General features: G+C 35.7%; 1 protein-coding gene across 2 annotated transcripts in view; it reads right to left on the bottom strand.

Moving 5' to 3' along the window:
* LOC112046553 (KH domain-containing, RNA-binding, signal transduction-associated protein 2-like) overlaps positions 1-25,036 on the bottom strand; it is a 245,550-nt gene that overhangs the window by 18,384 nt on the left and 202,130 nt on the right. Inside the window, exons 4-6 of one of the 2 annotated variants that reach the window (XM_052889222.1) lie at positions 10,407-10,523; positions 9,595-9,741; positions 3,887-4,042 (exon numbers count right to left, since the gene is read on the bottom strand). In XM_052889222.1, coding sequence (XP_052745182.1) covers positions 3,887-4,042; positions 9,595-9,741; positions 10,407-10,523 — 420 coding nt within the window. The remainder of the gene's footprint in view (positions 1-3,886; positions 4,043-9,594; positions 9,742-10,406; positions 10,524-25,036) is intronic. The other variant, XM_052889217.1, reaches the window with a different exon arrangement.

Genomic DNA, 25,036 nt, shown 5'->3' on the forward strand with positions numbered 1-25,036 from the left:
GCATTAATTATGCCAACGCCGTTTCTCATCTCACCGCAAGGCGAGCGAGATTTTTCCTTATTTTTCCTCCTTGCGCATAAAAACATAATTGCGATTATCTTGCCTATGGCCAGTAATTAGCTTTCGTATTTCGTATACACAAACATTAAAACAGTTTTATAAAGAGATGGGTAATACAAGGTAGTCAAGGTATTGGACATACAGCACTGAAAATCAGTGCTGTATGTCTAATATTTGTTAGGTACATGCAGCACAATGCCTGAGCTGGAAAAAAATTCACAGTTGTGCTAAACATGACAAATAGTGGTGTTCTGATGATTATACTACTCTTGGTCCTGACTTGTGTCTAGTTAAGTTTACAATAAACGTTGTTTCTGTCTTTGGTTTCTTTTTTTATACTTTTACTCATAATTTATAAAATAGGGATGATGACAGTATTTTAAATGGTAGGTACCTATATAAATGAAGTGTGCTAATTATAAATCAATTTTGTAGAAGTATATGCGATCATTACTTTATATACAGGATATATACGGATATACAGGGGTTTAATGGGTCATATTTGCGGCACTGTCATGGATCGCTCAAAAACGCCCCAGACAAAATTTATATGAATGACGTCATCGATCATAGTGATTGTTAGATTTGTATGGGCGTTTGGACAAAATTACAAATATATTTTTATTTGTGCGTTTATGTTTATATTTATGAAAAATGCCAAATTGCATAAAAGAAAGCTAATAATATATGAATTTTCATCAAACTACGATTAAAGTTATTTAATCGATTTTGAAAATAATCTTATCTAATTTATAAACATTAGGACAATCTTTGTTTTATGAATTATGTAGTTAATATTGACCTTATTTATCAGAATGTCTCATAAAAATCAACTTATTCAAACCTAGCCATCATCCTTATTGTTGGAGTATAAGACAGTAAGTTGGCCCAATGCGGATTGGCAGACTTCACACACGCAGAGAATGAAGATAATTCTCTGGTATGCAGGTTTCCTCACGATGTTTTCCTTCACCGATTGAGACACGTGATATTTAATTTCTTAAATTCCTGCAATACCTGTTTTATCCCCGCCTTAATACCAAGTATTTCTATAGATACCATAATATTAGTATCATCGCACACCTACAGAATATTCTGAATCCCTTTAATATTTCAGTAGATAACGTCAGATCATTCTGAATATCTACAAGTTACCTTTATTTGAATGCTAGACGTGGCGTAGGCTTCAGGGGCAGATTCAACTGATAAGGCTGTACGTGAAAGGCGCGGGGTTGAGATAAGGGAGGCTTTTGATAAATCCTAGTATTAACGTCTTGATGAGTTAATGCTTCAAAATAACTTCAGCTTAGCATAATGAGTACCTTTGTAAGTTTATCTTACGCGACAGACAATTATTTGCAGCATATTTTCGTAGAATAATAAATTGTGCTATCTAGTCGTACCTTATATTGCTAGTAAAAGAGTGAGGGCACATATTATGAGGTCGGGTAAAGCGCTAAGAAAAAATGTAGACTATAAGTTTAATTTCATACAGAATAACACAGAATGAGCTGTGCTTATTTTGTTGTGCTGTGTGTGCATGTGCTGATTTTGCAAATCTGTGACTTATAAGGCTAGTTGACATTTTTTTAATGGTCTTAAGTTGTTCATTATTGTTCTACTTACTAGGTTGAAATAAAATTATCATATTTTTCTGCGAGATGATTAGGTATCAAATTAATAATAAATAATTTTATTTAGTTAATACAAACGGAGCGTTTAACTAAAATATTAGTCAATAATTATTACTTTGACGTCACAAAATGGACGACAGCGACTTTGACGTTTGGATAATTTGACAACATATGATTTTTCAATTAAGTTTTTAAATCCCTAACTTTAATTAATTAATATAGGCATATTTCGGACCCTTATTCCATGTACTACACGAAATTAATATTGTTTATATTAAATTTGATATGTGTCAACTACTCTATTACAATGTTAATGACAACGTTACATATTCTTTATCGTAGATTCTAAGGCAACGTAATATGTATTTTGTTTTTCGTATGCCAAAGCATAGTTAAAGGGTAAATTTCCAAATAAGCCTGTTGATTATTATTTAATATTTTTTCTTAGGTATGTTTAGTTGCCTTTATGGCTAACCACTAGAAAACCTTTATGGCTTAGAACACAAAGTTCTGGTTGAGTTAAAAATCTATTGTTTTTTTTTTGTTTATTTTTAGTTTTGTGTCATCGCTTTCCTTTATATTGCTCTAGCGAAATGTTGTTTTCCTTTCAAGATAAAACATCCAATTCCCGCGTGGCAATGCAGTTGTCAATCCAGATTGTGCAGAGTGTGCATTTGTTCTCTGCGAATGTCCTCCGCTTGCACCTGTTGTGCGACGATTTAATCTCGCTGATTGTTTCCACTCGCTGCGACGGTGTTTACTGGGATTTTATTGTACCTATACGAGTACACTAGCGGATTGTAAACTTCTATTTATTTTTCAACGTAAAATCTGGGATAACAGCCGCTTCAGTAGTATTTAAAGTACGTTATATTTATTTTTCAACTAGCGGACGCCCGCGACTTCGTACGCGTGGAATTTAGTTTTTCACAAATCCCGCGGGAGCTGTGGATTTTTTCGGGGATGAAAACTAGCGTATGTGTTAATCCAGAGTAATAGTAGATTCTTTTACGCGTGTTAAACACTCTACTTTTCATTTCGAATATATGAGGAAATTTCATTTCGATTACGAGGAAATTATAATTATTGTCTATTTATTTGACCCGCTCTTGGAACGTCGGTAAAGCAGTCGTCAAATTGGACGACTGCTTTACCGACGTTGTGACTACTGCCCGCTTGGCGGCTCTCTCTAAGGAGAATGTCTTACGCAAAAATCTCGTTACATCCTACTCGAAGAACCACTAATGTTATAGAATTCACTTTTCCTTTGGTAGAATACCTATATTGCTTATTGCACTATAAAATTACTGGTTCACAGTTGTATGGTTTTTTAAAATAAACCTTTAGATAACACTATGCACCTTAAAAACGTCTTGTTTAATCCACCATCTTGGGGAGAGAAGAAAGAGAGAAAACGCGAGAAGAAATGAGACGGCAAATAGTCGTTCGGAAATGACTAGACAAAATTCAGGTTAGATTTTTTTTATATTAAATAATATATATATAATATATAATATTTAAAATTAATTGTCATTATATTTTTTAATCATTATCTATTTTTTTTAAACTCCGTCACTGTTATGTAACAGATTAGTATCCCGCCAATTTATGTCGACTTTCAAATTTTATTTAGGGAACTCAACACTTTTGTTGCGGCTTATTCCGATTAAGAAGTTTGCGCTAAATTTAGAAACTCACATGGCCGTAGCATTTTTTTATAATTACTTTACTTTTTACATAAAAGTTTTCCTCTAGAACTTCATTGACGTCTGATCAGGCTGTATGGTCAACGATCTTTGCCTGTCCCCGAATTTAGTTGGGGACAAATTAAAAAAAAAAACATAAAACTTCACAGCTAATGACAGCAGTTCTATTTTTAAAGTTCATTCCGGCCCTTAGGTGGGAAGTAATTTGTATGATTTATTCCCTCCCTGTGTAGGGAAGCAGCATTTTCCACCCAATACTCAGATCAAAACAACACTGCTTTCCGAGTATGAGAAATGAAAAATCTATTTCCGTACCAAATTTCAGCCAAATCGTTTCAGTAGCAGTAGTAGTAGCAAATGAGGAAGAAACATACACACTCACACACAATCTTTCGACTTTATAATATTAGTGTTGAATAAAATCTCAGACCTCCACTCTGATCGACTACCAGTCTATCTACTAATAAAAATAAACAATTTACATACACTCACTCTCTGTTTGTTGGCGGTGTCCCTCAAAGGCAGGGTCTCCTCACTGCCGCTGCGGGAGGAGTCGGGGGGAGTGAGACGTCTCTGCTCGTTTTGTGACGACAGAATCTGCATCTCCAGCATCTGCTCTTGTCTTATGTCGTCGTTGTAATCCTGCAATGACATACTGTGGTATTATAGTGTCTAGGCTGGTCACCAACCCCTGTCACAGGGGGCATTTTTAGCTAAATTGTGAAAATAAATGAATACAAAAAGTACATTTTTTAAAACAAACTTCTATTGAATTGTTAAATAAGAACTAAATAGCTAAGTTAAAAGATTAGACGATTACTTCGATTAGAAAGAAGATATTTCTTTACACAAATACGTTTAATTTAGACTTCTTGAGTTTTCTAACAAAATACACTTACAGAGATTTATAAAGCGAAACTTTACCAAATATAAAACTTAAATTGATAAAAATTTTATTACAACTAGGTATGTAGGCATTAAAAACAAAGATAAGTTCAGAGAAGGTTTCTGTTTAAAATATCGTTGGTTTTTACTTTTTAGCTAGCTTCGTCACACAGTTTCACCATCGTTAGTTCCTGTTCCCGTGAGAATATTGTAAACCGAAATAAAGCTGATGTTCACTGATATTTTTTGAAAGTATTTTATAAATCGGTTTAGCGGTTTAAAGTTAGCAGAGAGTTAAATCGTAAAAATGAATCATTGAATTTTTAGATAATAAAAAGATACCTACAAAGTTTACTGTTTACAAACAACATTTATGACTGTCCTAAAAGGTGATTCCTGTCCTCTCTATCTGAACTGTACGATAAAATATTACGTATAAAAGAATTTATAGCGAGGAAAATGTTTTCGATATCTTACTTAGGGTGGCCAGGGTTTACGACGGGCAGTTGGCTTGCATTATAATTTTTATTTTGACGTACTTAAGAGTTTATTTCTGTCCTTTGTGAAGTTTTAATGTTTGCTTTTATATACAAGAGGCATGGAATTTTTTTGGACATTTGTTGGACGTTTATAACTTTTACTTTTTAAGTACTCATACTTAACGTACTTTGCAGTAATAATTTACTGTTCTATTTGTATAATAAAGTCACTTAAATATGTTTTAAAAAGTCGTTTTGATAATTTTGCTACGGTATTCATTTTAACTGTAACCTTGTACGCTAACTTTGAGTTCAAAAACAGAAGTAATATAGAAAAAAAACCTTTCGGAAATTGTTATCGAAAAGTCTCTTTTTTGTAAAAAATTGTGATGTTGATAGTGTTATCAGAGTTTTAGAGTTCAGCAGTTAGATAAGTAATAAAAAAACGCTTTATTACGTAGAGGTATAATGAAAATTATAAGTAAGTTTTCTTAGTTTGGAAAACTTAATATTGCAAATCATAAAAAGCAAATTGAGGCCTAAAATTGTAATTTCATTATTAGATTTGTTGAAAATTTAATAAAATTTGTCTTTAAAGAAAATCGAGTTACCTTCGTTCCTACAATAATCTCCCCCATTAAGTAAGCACGTATAAAATAAAAACCCCATCCAAATACGATCAGTATTTTTTGAGAAAGCCGCTGACTTACAATTAATCTATACTAATATTATAAAGCTGAAGAGTTTGTTTGTTATAGGCTATAGGCTATATATTACCCCCGTATTCCTATAGCCCATTTATCGAGGAAGGCTATAGACTATATATTATCCCCGTATTCCTATAGCCCATTTATCGAGGAAGGCTATAGGCTATATAGTTCCCCGGTAACGGGAACCACGCGAATCAAACCGCGTGGCGTCAGCTAGTATACAATATATACGTACATCGTACATACGTGTTGAATACGTAATAATATAACCATATTTTTAAAATCTGTTAAAATCGACGACATTATAATGTACCTACGATGTTGAAAATATATAGATTGATTGTCAATTTTATTCACGTGTAAAAACAAATTACTCAAAACATGTATACAAGTAAGTAGGTATCGATCAAAAGCTGTAAGTACTATACATTTTATGTCGATGCCGTACCTGCGAATATATCATTTAATGTCATAAATAAACTTCGTGTGTTTCCATAGAATTGGAAAAGCCCATTCCTATTCCATAAAAATATTTGTGGTGATTGTTTGAAAACGTTACAGATATAAATATATTTTTATGGCACTTCGAGAATATTTATTCGTTGGTAACGTGCATTGGATGGAATTGTCAATGTAATGTGAATCCAATTTGTTTTTTAGTTTTTTCTAATATTCATATTTCTGGTTTTTTTTATAGTAATAACTTACTATAAACTTACGTAATGTTTTAATAGCTTGTGATTGCCAGACTTTCGTTATTAATAATACATATAAAGTACGGTACTTTACTTTGGAGTTTAGATCTTGTGGCTTGAGAGGCAGCTCGGTTACAAGATACTAGACGCAACTAGATCTTGACCTTTAATTTTATGACGGCCTCCGTGGCGCAGTGGTATGCGCGGTGGATTTACAAAACGGAGGTCCTGGGTTCGATCCCCGGCTGGGTAGATTAAGATTTTCTTAATTTGTCCAGGTCTGGCTGGTAGGAGGCTTCGGCCGTGGCTAGTTACCACCCTACCGGCAAAGACGTACCGCCAAGCGATTTAGCGTTCCGGTACGATGCCGTGTAGAAACCGAAAGGGGTGTGGATTTTCATCCTCCTAACAAGCCCGCTTCCATCTTAGACTGCATCATCACTTACCATCAGGTGAGATTGTAGTCAAGGGCTAACTTGTAAAGAATAAAAAAAAAAAAATCCAAGTATAAAACATATTCTTTTATAACATATTTTTTAAGTTATGTTCACGAGAAATCATGTTTTAAGAGTAGATATATATGTCGAAGGATTAGATAATAACAGCGCTTAATAATTAGAATAAATAATTTGATATGATATGATATCTGTTAGAAATGTCAAAGTACGTGTCGTTTATCTGTTAGTGGACGGTCTCGGAGAGAGCACGCAGTAGCTCTCTAGTTTATTCAGTTGAACGCTTGAGCTGGATTAGTCAGTTAAGCATTGAATGAAGGAATTGATTGAGTCAGTTATTTGTATAGTCCGGCCATTGAATTGACTTGGCTGGGAGGCAACACGAGCGGGGCAGGGGAACGTTAACTAGTTTTAAAGGGATCCCTTAACCCTACTACAATCGGTCGCCAGTCACAGTCACAGACATATCGTCACGGATTCAACCATTCAAAGTCAAATCTCGGACTTTGAATGGTTGAATCCGTGACGATATGCGATAGTTAATCCTAGTTTCCATCTGGTAGTATCAGTGCTATACTTGATCAATAGTGTCTTTAAGGGGTATACCTGTAGAAGTAAGTCAAGTAATCATTCCGGTAATGATTGATAATGTTCTTCTACACATACATAAGTGATTATTGAATGTCAACATTGTTTAATAAAATATAGATTTCTTCTAATTTTATTTAAAAGTTGAACGTCGACCAGTGGTCGACTATTATTAGGCGTAAATATTTGAATTTAAATCAAACCCGAGCATCTTACTAACAAGATAACAATACACACCACTGCAGTGCAAACATGGCATAGTAATAATTCCGTCCAAAGCTATAAATCTTATATTAGCACCATCCCAGTAATTCTTCAGTGATCCAGGAAACGTCAGCGAAACCATAAACATCGGATCAAAGAAGAACCTTACACGGCGGAGTATAATAAATCCTTCATTTTGTTACACACAACGGGTAAACTTTAAAATTGCTCTCCCCTCCGCATCTATAGCGCGCTCGTAAAATCGGTTTGCACCTGGCTTGGCTGTAAAATTGCAAAATGGCTGTTCTATAATCTATTATTAAGCCAAGTTGTTGTTTGCAGAGTACTTGTTTGTTGGGAAGTTATTATCTGGATGTTCCCAAACGTTTCATTATTACTTTGTATCTGGTTTTCACTTCATTTGTTGTTTAATTTTTGGTGTGTTTTACGTACGGTATATAATGTGGTGAGAAACGTGATAGCCCAGTGTATATGACTTCTGCCTCTGATTCCAGAGGGCGTAGATTCGAATCCGGTCGTGGGCATGTATCTCCAACATTTCAGTTGTGTGCATTTTAAGAAATGAAATATCACGTGTCTCAAACGGTGTAGGAAAACATCGTGAGGAAACCTGCACCTGCACATCAGATAATTTTCTTAATTCTCTGCGGGTGTGAAGTCTGCCAATCCGCATTGGGCTAGCGTGGTGGACTAATTGGACTAACCCCTCTCATTCTGAGAGGAGACTCGAGTTCAGCAGTGAGCCGAGCATGTGGTTGCAAATTCTCAAGGCAACGCAAATTTGTCCTTAATTAACAACCTTTTAAAATAAACATCAAATCAACTGAGAAATGTCATTTACCAACTGTATGGTATCCGCAAAGGGCTGTCAGTAAGCACCGGATAATATTTTTTACGTAGAGTTAGTGAATTAGCTTGCTGGTGTGAGCGGCCAAGTAGATGACATTTCCCAATTGACATTGTGATTTTTGTTAACCAAGGGCTTTACGGAATACGAAAAATGCGGTGGTTATTACTTTTTTGATCTGATGTTTATTTTAATACGATGTTAACAAATACCAAATTAGTGAGTTGGCCAGCAGGAGTGTTCTTAGGAGGGGGATGAAAAAGTATTCATCATGAAATGCATAGTTGTCAAGTTTACAAATCTACTTATCATGAAATACATACACGTTGTCAAGTTTCCAAAAACTATTTATCATGATTGCATAGTTTCTAGGGTACAAAAACTAGTCATCATGAAATGGATACACGTTGTCAAGGTTACAAAACTACTTATCATGGAATGCATACACGTTGATAAGACTGGAGGATACGATGTATACGATTCAACCACAAAAAGTACTGTTTTCAAGGGATAGATAAATATCTTTTAGACAAAATCTACAATATTGATGGTGAACAAATGCGTGGACAATAATTGATGCTCTATCAATATCGCAGCGAAATGCGCTTAGATTAGTTGGAAGTAAAATTCGTCACACAAAACACTGCTGCAGTGTTTTCTAACTCCTCTTCAAGATAAAATTTCCAAAAGCGAGTTCTGTGTGTACCTGTTCTTCAATAGATTTTTACCGTTTCGAGAGCATAGGTTATTTGCTTTGCAAATTCGATTGGCTGGCAAATGGAGGCAATCGTTAGAAGAAGAGTCTCGACGCGTTAGACAATTAACGTCGAATTGTAAAGCAGTCAACTCGACAGTTTTGGTGCTTCACGGTTAAAAGAACTTGCTCAATGCTGCAAACTTTTTACGACTTAATAGGGAAATTAATACCGTAAAGTACCTATATACAATTTCTATGTATGTACAATCAAAAGTGTCCATTTATGTCTCTTCTACTACTATTCCGGAGGGTATTACGAGAAAAAACCTTAACACGGGAACAACGCAGCGACGCAGCGAGCAATAGCTAGTCTAGACTAATATTATAATAAAGAGGAAGGAGTTGATCGTTTGTTTGTAGGGAGTAATCTCTGGATCTTTTAAACCGATTTTGAAAATTCTTTTGCTACAAGAAATCCACGTTATTTCTGACTGCTACAGGCTATATTTTATCTTCGTATTTTCACGGGAACGGGAACTACGCAAGTGAAACGGCGTAGAGTCTGCTAGATATTAATATTTCTTATTAAAATGTGTATAATATAAATACGTACAGGTACTAAAAACCTCCTGAGCTCAGCGAGTGCGTATGCGATGCGCGCGTGAGCTTCAGCCGGAGTGGCGAAGGCGCTAATCTCCACGTGGAGCTCGTCGGAGAGATGAGCGAACTTCGGGTCACCCGACACGCGGAGCTCCTCCTCCTGGTGGCATAAAGGGATCGTATCATCATCATCATTATCAGATAGACATCCACTGACTGGACATAGGCCTCTTGCATCTTCCAAGCACAACGGTCTCGCCGCCAGCATCCAGCGGCTCCCTGCAACCCGCTTGATATCCTCGGTCCACCTAGTGGGGGGTCAACCAACACTGCGCCTTCCGGTGCTGGGTTGCAATTTCAGCACCTTTGGACTCCAACGTCCATCGGCTGTTCGAACTATGTGGCTTACGTATTTCCCACTTGAGCTTCGTAACTAGCTGAGCTATGTCAGTGGCTTCGGTTCGTCTGCGGATTGCCTCATTTCTGATTCGATCACGCAGTGAAACTCCAAGCACAGCTCGCTTCAATACCCGCTGAGTGACCTTTTAATAAGGCCCATAGTTAGCGACCAAGTCTCGGATCCGTAGGTCATCACTGGCAACATGAACTGTTCGAAGACTTTCGTCTTCAGGCACTGATGAATTTTGGATTCAAAAATATGTCGCGGAGTTTCCCGATCGCTGCCCAGCCGAGCTAGATTCGGCGAGGGGTTGGTATAATAGACCACAAATCATTCAAGTATTAAAACCTAAAAAATATCCAAATTAATAATCACATGTTATTTTATTGGTTAATATGGCAAAACGATAAAATGGATTAATTTACCTTTTGGCGATCTTTCATAGAACCTCGTCCTAACACCGCCATCTTGCACATGGTGTCTTCCTGCAGTCTTTTCAAGGAGTTGCCTTTCGGACCCAATAGTTTGCCAACGAAGTTGAACTGCAACCCAAAGAAATATCACATATATAAATTTTATCACATATATAAATTGTACGAAACACCGCGAGGCCAAGGGTTAATTGGTCCAGGCCGTGGCTAGTTACCACCCTACCAAGATAGATACGCCAAGCAATTTAAGGAGAAGAATCTCCCCCTAAGAAGATAGCGCGCTTCTATCTAAGATTGCATCGTCACTTACCATCAGGTGATATTGTGGTCAAGAACTAACTTGTAAATAAACAGTAAAAAAAAATATTGTGGTCAAGAATACACTTGTAGTAAAAAATACCTAAAATCAACATTATCATTATCAGTCTATTTTAACAAGGGCAAGGCCTCCAGAGGGGTGTAGAGCTTAGACCCACCACGCTGCTACAATGCCCGAGTAGCCGGGATTAGGGTGATGTTAAATTACGGCTTATGCTCTCTGAGGTACGGGGGTGTAACCACCACCAGCTTCCAAAATACAGGCTGAGATATTTTCTGAAAATTTCTAGAAAACTCAGTAGCTAATCCATGTCCCGACCCAGTTTCGAACCTAGGATCTCGTAATCCAAAGTCACATTGGCTAATCATTAGACCAACGAGGCAAGAGGCAGCTTTCATATATTATAACTTGTATGGTGAAAAAAATAATCGCGAGGAAGAATAACATAAAAAAAAAACACAGCAAGATTGTAGCCAAAGTCCGAACAACAATGCTTCAAATCTCCCCCAAGATTTTGACCATTGAAGGGGATGATATATTATTCCCCTCACCGCACACAACACAATTTGCCGAAATATATTTTCCCTGATCTCATAAAATCAATCACACCCAATATATCGACGATCCCGAATTGTGGTTCGTCAGAGCAAAGTTCATTTCTGGACCCAATATTCTATTCGATGACAAGTAAAGCTTGACTGCCATTTCAATTCAAAGACGAAACCCTTGAGAAAGAGTACTATAAGAAAATCAAGCTAATTTATCCTAATAACTATCATGCCGAAGACTTTTCCATGTTGGACAGCCAGGCTGATCCTTTGTGCAAAAAACGAGCCAGCTCTTCTATCACCAGTCAAAGCAGTTTGCCACGGTGAAATACCGAAATAAAAAAGATTTTCAAACTCCTTCCAGCATGAGACAACTGAGTAGCATTTCTTTACAATTAGACAAGTGTCTCTCCTTGAGGTAAGCAGTCAGATACATATTTTTGTTGCATTTCTTTTAAGATTTATAGTTAGAGTTAGAGCACTTGGCGATTAGTAAATAAATAAATGAATAAATGATTTATTGAGCAAAAAACATTTTTATACAGAATAGGTTGAAACGGCAGTTGTGCTAAAATCTATAAAAGATTTTGTGTTACAACCACCATCTCTTCACGAACGAAGATTACAATATTTTTAGCTGCAGTACAAGTACAATTAAAAAGTATTAAAATTAATTAAATTAAATTAATTAAATTAAATAAACTATTAAAAGTAAAAATTAAATATAAAACTAAAAAGTATTAAATTGTGATTTAGTTTATAAGGTAGCTTATACAATCCAATTTATACATAACTTATAATTTTTCCAATTTATATATAATTTGAGTTACAAATACAATTAAAACTTAATATATGTGCATTTGTAATTTATACCAGTTTTATTTTAATAATTTAAAGGTAGCGTATGCGTATGTGTGTGTGTGTGTGTGTGTGTGTGTGTGAGTGTGTGTATGTGTGTGTGTGTGTACATGAGAGTGTGCGTGCTAGTAAGTTTAAGTAATTATCTAAGAATCTTTAGCAATTTTTCAGTTTCATCGTAATCTAATGTTTGAAGCCAGGTTTTAACATTGATTCTACAAGTATTGTTAGTCAATGAACGCAATTCCATTACTTTGCTAGCTACATTGTACAGATGCTTTCCAAGAAATGATAAATGCTTTTGAGCAAAGCTGGTTCTACAATGTTTAACATCACAAATTTTGTCTTTCCTCCGTCTGTATTTAATATTATGTTTAAAATTATTTTGTTTATGTTGACACATTATAATATTAAGTATAAACAATTGCCTAACTGTTAGGACTTGACAATGGCTATATAGATCACGAGTAGGATAATCAAAAGGCCTACATGTAGCTACTTTTAGAACCAGCCTTTGAGCTCTTTCAAGAGGAAGCATATGAGATGTACAAGCTCCTCCCCATGCAGTGATACAGTAAGTTAGAATGGACTCACACAGTGAAGTATACACACATTTCAAGGTCTTATAATCAACCACACTCCTTATGTTCTTAAATATAGCAGTTAACTTCCTTACTCGTTGAGTGACAGTATTGATATGTGGTTGAAAGGATAGCTGGCTATCAATTATCACTCCTAGATACTTCACTGTATGAGCCATTTCCAACGGTAGGCAATAGCATTGAGTATAATTTCTAGTAAGACATACACTAGAGTGAGCTGTCAGTTTAAGAGAAGGATTGTTAGTCAGAGATGTGTTTCTTATGCTGAAGCAGATATATTTACTTTTAAGTGAATTTAGTGTAAGCCTATTAACAATGAGCCATTCATTGACTTTATTTAAACCTGTTTGAGCTGTGTTATAAACTTCAGTCCAGTTTTTACCTTTGAAAAGAAGAACCGTGTCATCAGCATATGTTATTATTTTTCCATTAGCCAACTGTATGTCGCAAAGGTCATTTATAAATGCCAAAAATAAGGTCGGTCCGAGGATGCTTCCTTGAGGAACTCCATAAAGAATGTCTGATTCGTGACTTACGATACCACCTACTCTAACACTTTGTTTTCGGTTCCTCAGGTAGTCACGAAAAAGATTGAGTTGCCTACCCCGGATGCCTATTTGTTCTAATTTTTGTGCGAGAAGATATGGACAAACAGTATCGAAAGCTTTGGCCAGGTCAAGAAAAATCCCTACAACTTTCTGCTTCCTATCCAAGGCATCCACAATAAAATCTGTAAGCTCCCCAACAGCTCCAGAAGTTGACTTTGCTTGCCGAAAACCAAACTGATTGTTAGAAAGAAGCTTTTTAGCCTCTAAGTAATTGATTAGTCTTTTATTTATGAGCCGTTCTAAAATTTTAGATAATGTAGGTAAAATCGATATTGGGCGATAATTATTGATTTCTAATTTATTACCAGATTTATGTATAGGTATCACAATAGCTTTTTTGAAGACGTTGAAGCTATTACCTGGTGGGCTCTTAGTTTTATATTGGGCCAATCTATTTACAAACTGCCACATCTTTTTAATATTTGAAGATGCCTTTAAAAATTCATTTCTATCGTACGCTAGCTTTATTTTTCTTAATAAATTGTTACAATAATTTCGGTATCTTTTGTATGTTACATTTAAAATATCGTTATTAGGATCTTTTTTGAGATTTAGGTGCATTTTGTCTCTGTTTCTGATACATCGTAATAAACCAGCAGTCATCCAGGGTTTTAAAATTTTATTATGCTTCGAAGCGCGTTTAGTGTATGAGTTTTGATTTATAAGTTTGACAATAGAATTAAGTAAAAATTCGGCAGCTAGGTTACAATCAGTAATTTGAAAGATAGAACTAAAGTCTGTATTGTAAACATCATGCGATAAGGTTTTATAATTAATTTTTTGTTTAACTTCATGTATACTATCATTTTTTCTATCTGGACCTGAACACCAGAGAATTGAGTCGTGGTCAGTAATTGAATTTTGGATTATGAGGCACAGCGAGTTGTCTTTGATTTTTAAGAATACATGGTCTAAACATGATTCGCCCCTTGTGGGATGTGTAAAAGCAGGTAAGAACCCGTGCAACGCAAGAAGGTTAAGGTAACTGGCTGAATTTGAGTCAGTATTATTGTCAGTAATGTCAATGTTAATATCCCCTACTATCGCTATTTGGGAAAAATGTTTAATGGACTTTAGCAACGAGTCCAAGCTAGAAAGGAAATTATCCGCATTTTTGTTAAACGGTGGCCTATAAATTGAGATTATAATTGAACTGCAACCGATATTAGTTATAAGACAGTTGGCATCTGTTAAAGTTGGTTCGTACGTCGTATTTTTAATATTGGATTTCACATATAAGACCACACCATCATTTTGATTTAAAATATTTATTGTATGAAAATTAGTGTAACCATTTAATGTGGGTGGAGATATCACCTTGGACAACCAACATTCAGTTAAAACAATAATATCTGGTTCAGTGTTAATTCTGGCCAATAGCATGCACATGTTACTTATATTTTTCTTAATGCTTCGAATATTTTGCACAAACACTTTTAGGCTATAAGTCTTCTTTGTTAGTAGGGAAGGACATTCCTCTGGAGTACAGACTAGATATTGTGCTGATACACTATCAATATTGTTAAATAAGTCACTCATAAAATTAGCCATTAAAATTTGTAGAGGGTAGGTATCTGTTTGAGTTGATTACGTTAACGAACCTATTACTACTGCAGACAAAAAACAGCCGTATTGCATTCACGTAAGAGTAGAAATTTAAAAGCACTGAGTGTGTTGAGTAAAGAGGCACATCGTTTGTGATTTTACTATTCGCTAAAAGAGTGTGCGCAATAGTTCGTATCATGTATTGGGTGTTTAACGATTTGTAAGAAGTTGAAGAGTGTATATGTAAGTGTATATATGAAAGTGAGTAGTTGTGTTTTTCAAATATATAGTAATACAAAATTGTAATTGATACCCTTAGTCATAGTGAATATTGGTTTTTTATTTCCTGTAGTTTTTCTTCACTTGAAATTTGAATTAGCTGTGACCCTTCTTCTTTTCTGAGATAAATTCGCCCATTAACTGTCCAACAGTATTTAAAATAATTGTTCTTGTTGAGTTCTCTGGTCAAAAAGAATAGCCTTTTCATTTTCGGGGTAAGGAGTTCTGTTACATATATTGGTTTATTAGGGCCAGGTAATCCGAGGTAGCTCGTGTTGAGTTTGTTATCTTTAGATTGAGAATTGAATTTCTTAACTGTTTGAAGAAAATTATTTCTAGTGATTGGAGTAGTAAATTCAACCATAATAGGTTTGTTATTCGGTGATTTTACTGGTAATCTTTGTACATTGCAAATTTGATTTTCCATATCGAATTTTAATAAGGATGTTATAGCACGAACCTTTCCTAGCAATTCGGTCTGTGACTCTGGATTTTCCATTGGAATGTTTTTTATTTCGACTTTTGTTAGAAAATTTTGCCTATTTATTTCTTCGATTTTATTTTCTAATATATTAATTTTTGCCGAATAATCCTTGCAATCCTTTTCCAGACTATTTACTTTTAGGTTCATACTGTCGTATTGAGATGTCATGAATTCCAACGATTTTTCTATATCCGTGTTTGTTTTCCTAATGTCTGTCATTTGTTTTTTTATAATATCCATGTCCTGTTGGATCTGTGAGAGTTTGCTGTTCTGATCATCATTCCACTTTTGCAACATAGCTTTTATTTCATTTTGAAAGGATTCTAAATTTTCATTCAAGAAGCTGTCATGTTTACGTTTAGGGCGACTAGATGTATGAGATGTATGATCTTCTTTCTGTTCACTCTTAGCTTCAGCTTGTGAACCCGAGAAACCATTAGGTGGAGTTCGGGACATGTTATAATGATTAAAAGTTGCACCAATGTGTAGCGAACGGTGCAACAGAAATGCGCCACGAAAGACACAAGCGTAGTGACAGTGAGACGGTAAGCGAAACTATTCGTAGTAACAATTTGATTTTACGTTTCTTATTTCGCGCGTATTAGATAAAGTGATGTGATTTAAATGATTTATCACTGTGATCCGGACACTTCCAGTGTAATAGTGAGTTTAAACTTTTAAGAACTGCCACAAATACACTTTTAAATTATGACGGAAAGTTAGGAGCACAAAAAACACGTCAGACTCGTACGACGTTCAGCGGAAGAGGGAAATAATAACGACTCTAGCGGAACCTCGTTCGTAACATAATGAGTATTTGCTTATTTTAAAATGTAGGATAATTTGTGCAATGTTAATACTGAAGACATAAATAAGCTAAACACTACAGTATAAGCTGAAATGCGGTTCAACATTTATATTCTTTAGACTTGAAAATGACCCCAATTCCGATTAATTATCAGCTACGAGCATGAGCTCAAGTGTCACTTACCATCAAGTGAGCTCGTCAAGCGCCGATGGGAATAACATACGCCGTTCGTTATCGCAATTTTCCGAACATACGTCTATTCGTGACCTTTGGAATCTAATTCAGTATCCCGGACGGAGCTGTCCGGTTTCCCATCTCTCTAGAGGGTCAATGACCTAGTATAGAAGGAGAGGCGGCTTACATAAAATTATCTTCTGTCACAGAGATACTTGACCACTTGGTCATGAATATAATTTATGATGTAAATGTGTGTGACTTACATATCTGTCGTTGAAAAAATGCATAGAAAGAACTTGAGACTTTACTGTAGATTAGAAAACAATCAAAACAAAATTTTGCACTAGTTTATTCGAAAAAAATGTCTGTTTTAAAGAAACAAGCCTAAAAACTATACTGAATATAGCATTATTTACGAAAATAAGCTTCCCGCTCTTTCTCCGCACTCCTGTTTTCAGGGGTTGCCTGTTAGATATTGCTTAAAGCTATAGGACCACCTTTGTATGATAATTTTAGTATCGATTAGTATTTTTTTAAAATTTTCAATTTGTTATTGTGTGCAATAAGATATTTTTTCTTCTTCTTCTTTTTCTTCTTAACCTTGCGATAACTTTAGTAATATTTGACGGACTAGAGATAGACTTTACCGTACTTTCCTACAGTAAGACAAACATTCAGCTTTTATAAAATGACGATGGTCTGGCTATTACAGGCTCTGGTATTAATAAGTCGTATCCCCCGAGACGGGGTGTCTGCTCATTGTTTGTGGCCCAATTTTGGGGCGTTCGTGAGGAAATTAACGTCTACAAGTGAGCTTAAAATATTACCAGTGCTTTTATAGCTTGTACAACTATAAAATTTGGGATAAGTGCTCGACCGGGTTAATAAAATCGGTCTCGAGGGCGAACCTTTGGTTAACATTGGTTTCGTATACTAATAAAATAGTGAATCGGCCCACAGTAACATTTAATGATAATCGTTAAAGTGTATTGGTAGAATTCTAAGACAAGTGTTTTCGCTACCTCGAGAGAATTCCAGACTGAATTAAAAAATATATAAGCATAGACATTTTGACGACGCAGTGACGTGAGGAGTGGATTTACAAGACGGCGGTCCTGGGTTCGATCCCTGGCCGGGCCGATTGAGGTTTGGCTGTTGGGAGGCTGCGGCCGTGGCTAGTTATTATCATACCGGTCAAAGACGTACCGCCAAGCGATTTAGCGTTTCGGTACGATGTCGTGTAGAAACCGAAAGGGGTGTGGATTTTCATCCTATTCCTAACAAGCCCGCTGACATTGACTGACTGATTGCATTACTTACCATCAGATGACATTGTAGTCAAGGGCTATCTTGCAAATAAAAAATATTTTTTGTAATTTTAGACATAAAATTTCACCCCAATATTTGTCCGGACGACCTTTCCGTACATTTTTAATTGATTCCAAATTAATGCCCAACTCAAACTGTTAACCCAATGTTCGACCCGTCCCCTTCGGAATCCGGTCTCGCGAAGTCTTGTAGAATATCAATTAATAAGTCGTTCATCGAATCCGGGATCTGATCTGTAGCGGGCGGCAGGGTCGTCCCGAGTTACCCCATTAGTGTAATTGGCGAAGTGAAATATTCCAAGGGTCTATGTATTACAAGATATCATAAAATTATACTAGATTGAAGAGCTTGTGATGGCTAGACATTCGTAATTTTATAAACGCTGAAAGTTTGTCAGCTAATACTCGTACCAAAGAAAAGGAAGGATTTTGATGTATTTTGCAATATTGGCACGCTCATATACATGTATCTTCTGTTATAATAAAGACTTATATTAATTTTTTACCGACTTCATAAAATTATGAAGTTCTCAATTCGACGCGTGTGTTCTTTTTTTTATTATTTGTTACCTCATAACTTCGTCAATTCTTGAACAATTTTGAAAATTCTTTTTTGTTTGAAAGAGTAAGTTTACTCTTTTTTTGACCAGATTGGACTAATTAAATTTTCACGAAAATCGGTTCAGTAATTTTATGTTTAAATAAAAATAACGAAATTGCATATTTTTGTGATTTTGAAGTCGTTCGCATTTTTTTTTGTTAAAAAGTTTTTATTTCTAGTAAATTTTAGTATCAAAAATTGTGAATCAATTTCCTGCCAAGAAATCTACTTTCCAGCTATATCATCAGATGATAAAAAATGTGGATGATTCCCGTTATTCGATTTTGATTTAAAAACCAAACTGCTAAACCGATTTTTGTGAAATATTTATGAAATCAAAAACCTTTTCAAACAAACAAGAATTTCCTAAATCATAAATTACGGAGTTATAAGATTACTAGCTGACGCTGACGTAGGAATAAGAGGATTATGTAGCCCATTTATCAATCAATCAATTCCCACATAATCATCACCCATAATAGCCTATAGCCTGCCTCGATAAACGGGCTATCTAACACTGAAATATTTTTTCAAATCGGACCAGTAGGTTCTGAGATTAGCGTGTTCAATAAAACAATCAAACAAACAAACTCTTCAGCTTTATTTATTAGTATAGATTATAGATAAGTTTATAAGGTAACAGGCATTAAAAAATATGCGTTGAATTCAGAACTTCCTTCATATATTGAAGTCGGTTTAAACGAACAGTTCTTTCCTTCGAGTACCTAACTGTTATTATAACCATTCCGTAAATGGGTATATTATATTAAGTCTACAGAAGGCCGTGGGCAGATCTCTAGCGGCTGTTCCCTGGCAGTCCCGAGTCGCCCCATTAGTGTAATTGGGCGGAGAAATATTCCATGGGTTTTACATAAAAAGGAAAAATGAGTACGTTCGAAGGTTTATTGTGAAAAGGGTATTTTCTAGGGACACCTGTGATTTAGGGAAGATATATTAAGTTGAAAATTTTATTTATAACGAAATATAGATATGTGAAAGGAATTGTAGTTTCAGGGTGATTCTGTAAAAAATATTAGCCTATAGTTTAGAGCAGTGGTTACCAAAGTGGTCTATATCGACCCCTAGGGGTCTATGACAAACTGCAAGGCGTCTATGTCAGCGAAAAAAAATTTGGAGGTCCATTAAATGAAAATGGTTTCCACGATAGTGGATCATGACACATACACTGATAGTACCTATTTTTTACATCATATTATCTTATATTATCAAAACATATACATTATTTTAAAAGTAACTATGAAGTAAAAAAAATATTATACATGTTTATAAAATTGTGTAATTTGTAGGATACAGAAAATCAATATCAAATACAAGTAGGGGGTCTACCCAACACGGAAAACATGGCAAGGGGTCTACGACACAAAAAAGTTTGGGAAACTCTTGATTAGAGGTTGGTGGTATTTTACTTAAGCGCAGCTTAAGTGCTAAATGTTCTGTGGTTATATTTCTGGGCCTCGGTAAGCACGATAATACCAATTAGCTAATTGGTAAATTTTGTAAATGTTCAAAGAAAGCCAATTCACTGACTTTGACGTATGTTAGTACGTCAAAGTCAGTGAATTCTGAATTTGTAGTGGACCGTTAAAATAGGCTTTTAATTCAATAAAATAACCGAATCCGAATATCGTCGGAACAACAAAATATCAGAGACGGCCTTGTCACTCAATAAATCATTTCTCTCCGTTTCAATTCGGTGTTTCGGCAATATCTACTTGACCTTGAACTCTGTATCTGGGCGGCATGGCGCCCGGGCGGGGATCGTTCCCCTTTGTCCCTCGGCTATGTTCTGGGCTGCTGGCGATCGAACTGACGTCTACGTCGATTCCAATTTATATAATAAGGACGATCGAACACGTGCGATTTGCGCCTTTACACAATGACGACTGGCTAATTGCCATACCTGACTATTTGTAGTTTTTGTTTAGAGATTGAAATGAAGATGGGCGGGCCATGTAGCAAGAATGAATGACGATAGATGGACTTCTTGGCTAACGGCATGGACAGGGCCTGTAGGTGCTAGAAAAGAGGAAGACCTAGAAGTAGATGGGCAGACGACATTGAAAGGACGGCTGGAAAACAGTGGAGGAAAAAAGCCACAGATAGAGACTACTGGTCATCTCTACTGGCCTTCTCTGGAGGAGGCCTTGACCCTCAAATAGAGGGGTTAGCACTAAATTTTTTAAACTTTATATATAAGTATTATAGTAACTTAGTGTACTTATAAAAATTTAAAAATTGTAATTTATTTTCGTTTTGCAACAAAATTATAAATTTTATTAACCTAATTCTACATATTATCTACTATAAGTTCACTATGTATAATTTTCTTAAGTGCGAAATAAAAGGCTTTTTATTTTATTCATTTTATTATGCGGCTAAGTATAAAGATAAACACCTCTTTAATCACCATTCAACAATAGGTATTATTCAGAGGTTGCATATATTTCATATATCATTATCAATCATATTCGGTTTACTGCTGAGTTCGAGTCTCTTCTGAGAATGAGAGGGGTTAGGCCGATCTACCACGCTGGCCCAATGCGGATTGGCCGACATCACATACACAGAGAAATAAAAAAAATATCATGTGTCTCAAACGGTGAAAACATCGTGCCTATATCTACCAGCTAATTGTGGACCGTGTCACTGACAACAAGTCGTCAGTATGTAATAGGCCTATATTGCCGCAAATATGTCTTAACAAATCACAGATGTTGAGACGGCTTCCAGTCGTATTCGATTTCACAAAAAACATTTCACTACTACAAGTTTGTGTGAAAGCTTTTTAGTGTATTTTGTGACTGTATCATATTCAATTCGTTTATTTCAAGTCTGAATTTTTAAAAATGTGAAGTTCAATTTTTTTTTGTAACATATGGTTAACTGATCAATTAAAAACAACCAATCAAAGTACAGTCATAGCAGCACTCGCGTCTCAGAAGGTATCACACTAATATTATAAAGGCGTAAGTTTGTGTGTAAAGTGTTTTTTTTCTTTTACAAGTTAGCCTTTGACTACAATATCACCTGATGGTAAGTGATGATGTAGTCTAAGATGAAAGCGGTCTAACTTGTTAGGAGGATGATGAAAATCCACACTACTTTCGGTTTCTACACGACATCGTACCGGAACGTTAAATCGCTTGGCGGTACGTCTTTGTCGGTAGGGTGGTAACTAGCCACGGCCGAAGCCTCGGTCCGGCTAGACCTGGACCAATTAAGAAAACCTCAATCGGCCCAGCCGGGGATCGAACCCAGAACCTCCGTTAATAAATCCACCGCGCATACCACTGCGCCACGGAGGGCGTCAAAGTGTGTGTAACTGTGTAATATTGTTCCTCCTTTGCGCTGCAGCTACTGAAGCGAAGCGATGAAATTTGGAATGGAAATAGATTTTACTCTGGATTAACATAATAATAGGCTACTTTTCTGGAAAAATCCATGGTTCTCGCGGGATTTGTGAAAAAAGAATTCTTCGCGGGCGAAATCGTGGGCGTCAGCTAGCTACTATAAGTAAGTGCGCTGGCGCAGCCGTCAACCTAAGGCGAAAATAAATAATCTAAAGTAATATTAATGTTCTAATATATTGGTCCAGACTGATTACAATAGGGATGATGACAGTTTTTTAAATTGTATATAAATGAAGAGTATACTAATAGTAAAGTAATTTTGTAAAAGGAACAGGGTATCTGCGATCATTTCTTTCGGAGCTACAGGGATTTAAAGAGTCCGATTTGCGGCGCTGCCGCGGATCCCTGAAAATGGCAAAATGGCTCGAACTAATGACGTCATAGGCAATGTAATGATCGTTAGATTTGTATGCGCGTTCAAACAAAATTACTAATATCTTTGTTATTTGTGCGGTTATGCTTATAGTTCATGTATTAAAAAATGTCACATTTAATGTCAGGAAACTAAAACTGTATGAATTTTCATCTAATTACGATAAAATATTTTTAATAGATTTTGAAATTTTATAATCTCATTAATTTTGCAAATATACAGACAATCTTTGCTTTTTATGTATAAATTAGTTAACATTCACCCTATTTACCCGAATGTATCATAAAAATCAATATATTCAAACCTAGTCATCATCCCCATTAAATTTCTAAATTTTAGATACCTATTCCTAGGAATAGGTATCTAAAATTTAGAAATTTAATGGGTCACCTGTCACCTGTCGAAAATACGCAAGATTACAAGTAGTAGTTACGGAACAAATACAGGTTTAACTAAGTTTCCAATATTTAGTCCCCACATACTAACAGGCAAAATTTTTTATAATTAAGGTGAACTTAGAACAATTATACAGAGTTAAACGATCAACTTGATTTAAAGTAAGTGAGGTTAATTTCAAGATAATTTCAGACAAGCGGAAGGCAATGACCTGAAATTTTGATGAAAGCGTTCAATGGCGCACCTATAATTGATATTCTGCAATTAACCGCGGTGTTAAACGCGAATGGTTAATTAACGGACGATTAGGAAGTTGATATTGGACAGATGCTACCGCAGTTTACTTTATTCGTTTTCGTTTTTTAATCAACGACATTTTAATGCTTTTTTCCTGTTATATAATTAACGAGACCACAGTAGCGGAACATTGTGGTTAGACAAGCGTAAATGCTTTGATGAAATAAAGCCTATAGGCTAGAAGAACGCGATTTAAAGAACGCCTATTAGGTGAAGACGGGTGTCTCGGCTCATGTGACTGGACTGGACTGAGTTTGATGTTATATGAAACTAAGCAGGTTAAGGAGTATTTGGGAGAGATACAAATTAAAGCAGTTGGTTTTTAACCGCAGAGTTACAGCTAGAATACGAGTATTTTTGAATTGCCGCGCACAACAAACAATTTAATGACGATCAGCGGCAAGTCATAATATGTCAGACAAATTAGGAGGTAGGTATGTATTTTCTGAAAGCAGTAGTGTTACTGAATCATCTGATAGTTTAACTTTCATGGACATTCAGACTTTCTTAAGTATTCATTCCAACTGTACAGAAGACCGTCAATATCTACACTAATATTATAAAGCTGAAGAATTTGTTTGTTTGTTTGATTGAACGCCCTAATCTCAGGAACTACTGGTCCGATTTGAAAAATTCTTTTAGTGTTAGATAGCCCATTTATCGAGGAAGGCTATAGGCTATATATTATCCCCATATCCCTACGGGAACGTGAACCACACGGGTAAAACCGCGCAGCGTCAGATTGTTCAGTAATAAGAAATATAACCAGTTCAAACATTGGCAAAATGTAGTATCGCAAAATGTGTTTATCCAGTCAGATTCCATATTCCCCGGTCTAAAGCCGCCATTAAAATTCATGCGGTGACTTGTGGCCACCGCGCTTTAATCGTAAATCAATATGGGAAATGGAAACACACACGCCTATATTGCTCAGTGCACTGCCACATATGATCAATGTTCACCTGACGAGGCGCGGTAAAGTCACGTCTGTCGATGTCAAATTATTTATCACTAGCAGTGGCCGCGTGGTTCCCGTTCCCTTAGGAAATCGGGAGTAAAATATAGCCTTTAGCACTTTAGCCTTTAGCACTTTAGTGTAGCTTCCCAACAGTGAGAGAATTTTTCAAATCGGTTTAATAGTTCCAGAGCGTATTCAAAACATACAAACAAACAATCAAATCTTTCCTCTTTAAATATTAGTATAGATTGACATTGATGGCGTTGAAATAAAGTCGCAAATGAATAGCGTAGTAGAAACCTATATTCTACTCAGCTCTTGAGGACTAATTTTCTAGTGAAAACGTAGAACCCAGTGTATGTACATTCAATACAAATTTTCACAAAAATAACCGAGATGAGGAAAAAGAAGTGCTACAAAATACTAATTTATTTTTAAGCAACCAGGATAGGTTGCTTTATAAATTGGACGTTAGGAAAAAAGTTTTCTGACATACCTTACCAGTACTAGTTGAACAGTAATTGTATTTGGCAACGAAAAAAGTAAATAATTAATTTGATTTTGCGCTTCTGAGTCGAAAGATTTTCACAAAGAATGATAGAGTAAATCAATTACTCGCAGTTCACAATGAACTACCCAAATTATCATCCGCTTCTGTACAAGTTTATGAATGACAACGTCGGTGTAAATAATATCATTATCTAACATCAGCTTGGTCTATAAGGCTTATCAAACCAAAAATATTTGTTAATTAGTCGACGCCCGCGTAGTTCCAGTTCCCCTGAGAATACGGGGATAAAAATAAGGTGGCTTTCTAGTGGTAAAATGATTTTGAAAATCGGTTTAGAGATTACCCCTACTACACCACAAATACCTCTTTAAAATATTAATATAGAACTATAAATAGAAACGCCGCGCAACTGTATGAAATTTGTACCCGTGTTAAAGCGATAAAGATGTATTATGGCAAAGAAAAACGCCGATTGTTAAGGATGGGCCCATCGAGGGCCAG

The sequence above is a fragment of the Bicyclus anynana genome, chromosome 2 (genome assembly GCF_947172395.1).
Source record: "Bicyclus anynana chromosome 2, ilBicAnyn1.1, whole genome shotgun sequence".
Lineage (NCBI taxonomy): Eukaryota > Metazoa > Arthropoda > Insecta > Lepidoptera > Nymphalidae > Bicyclus > Bicyclus anynana.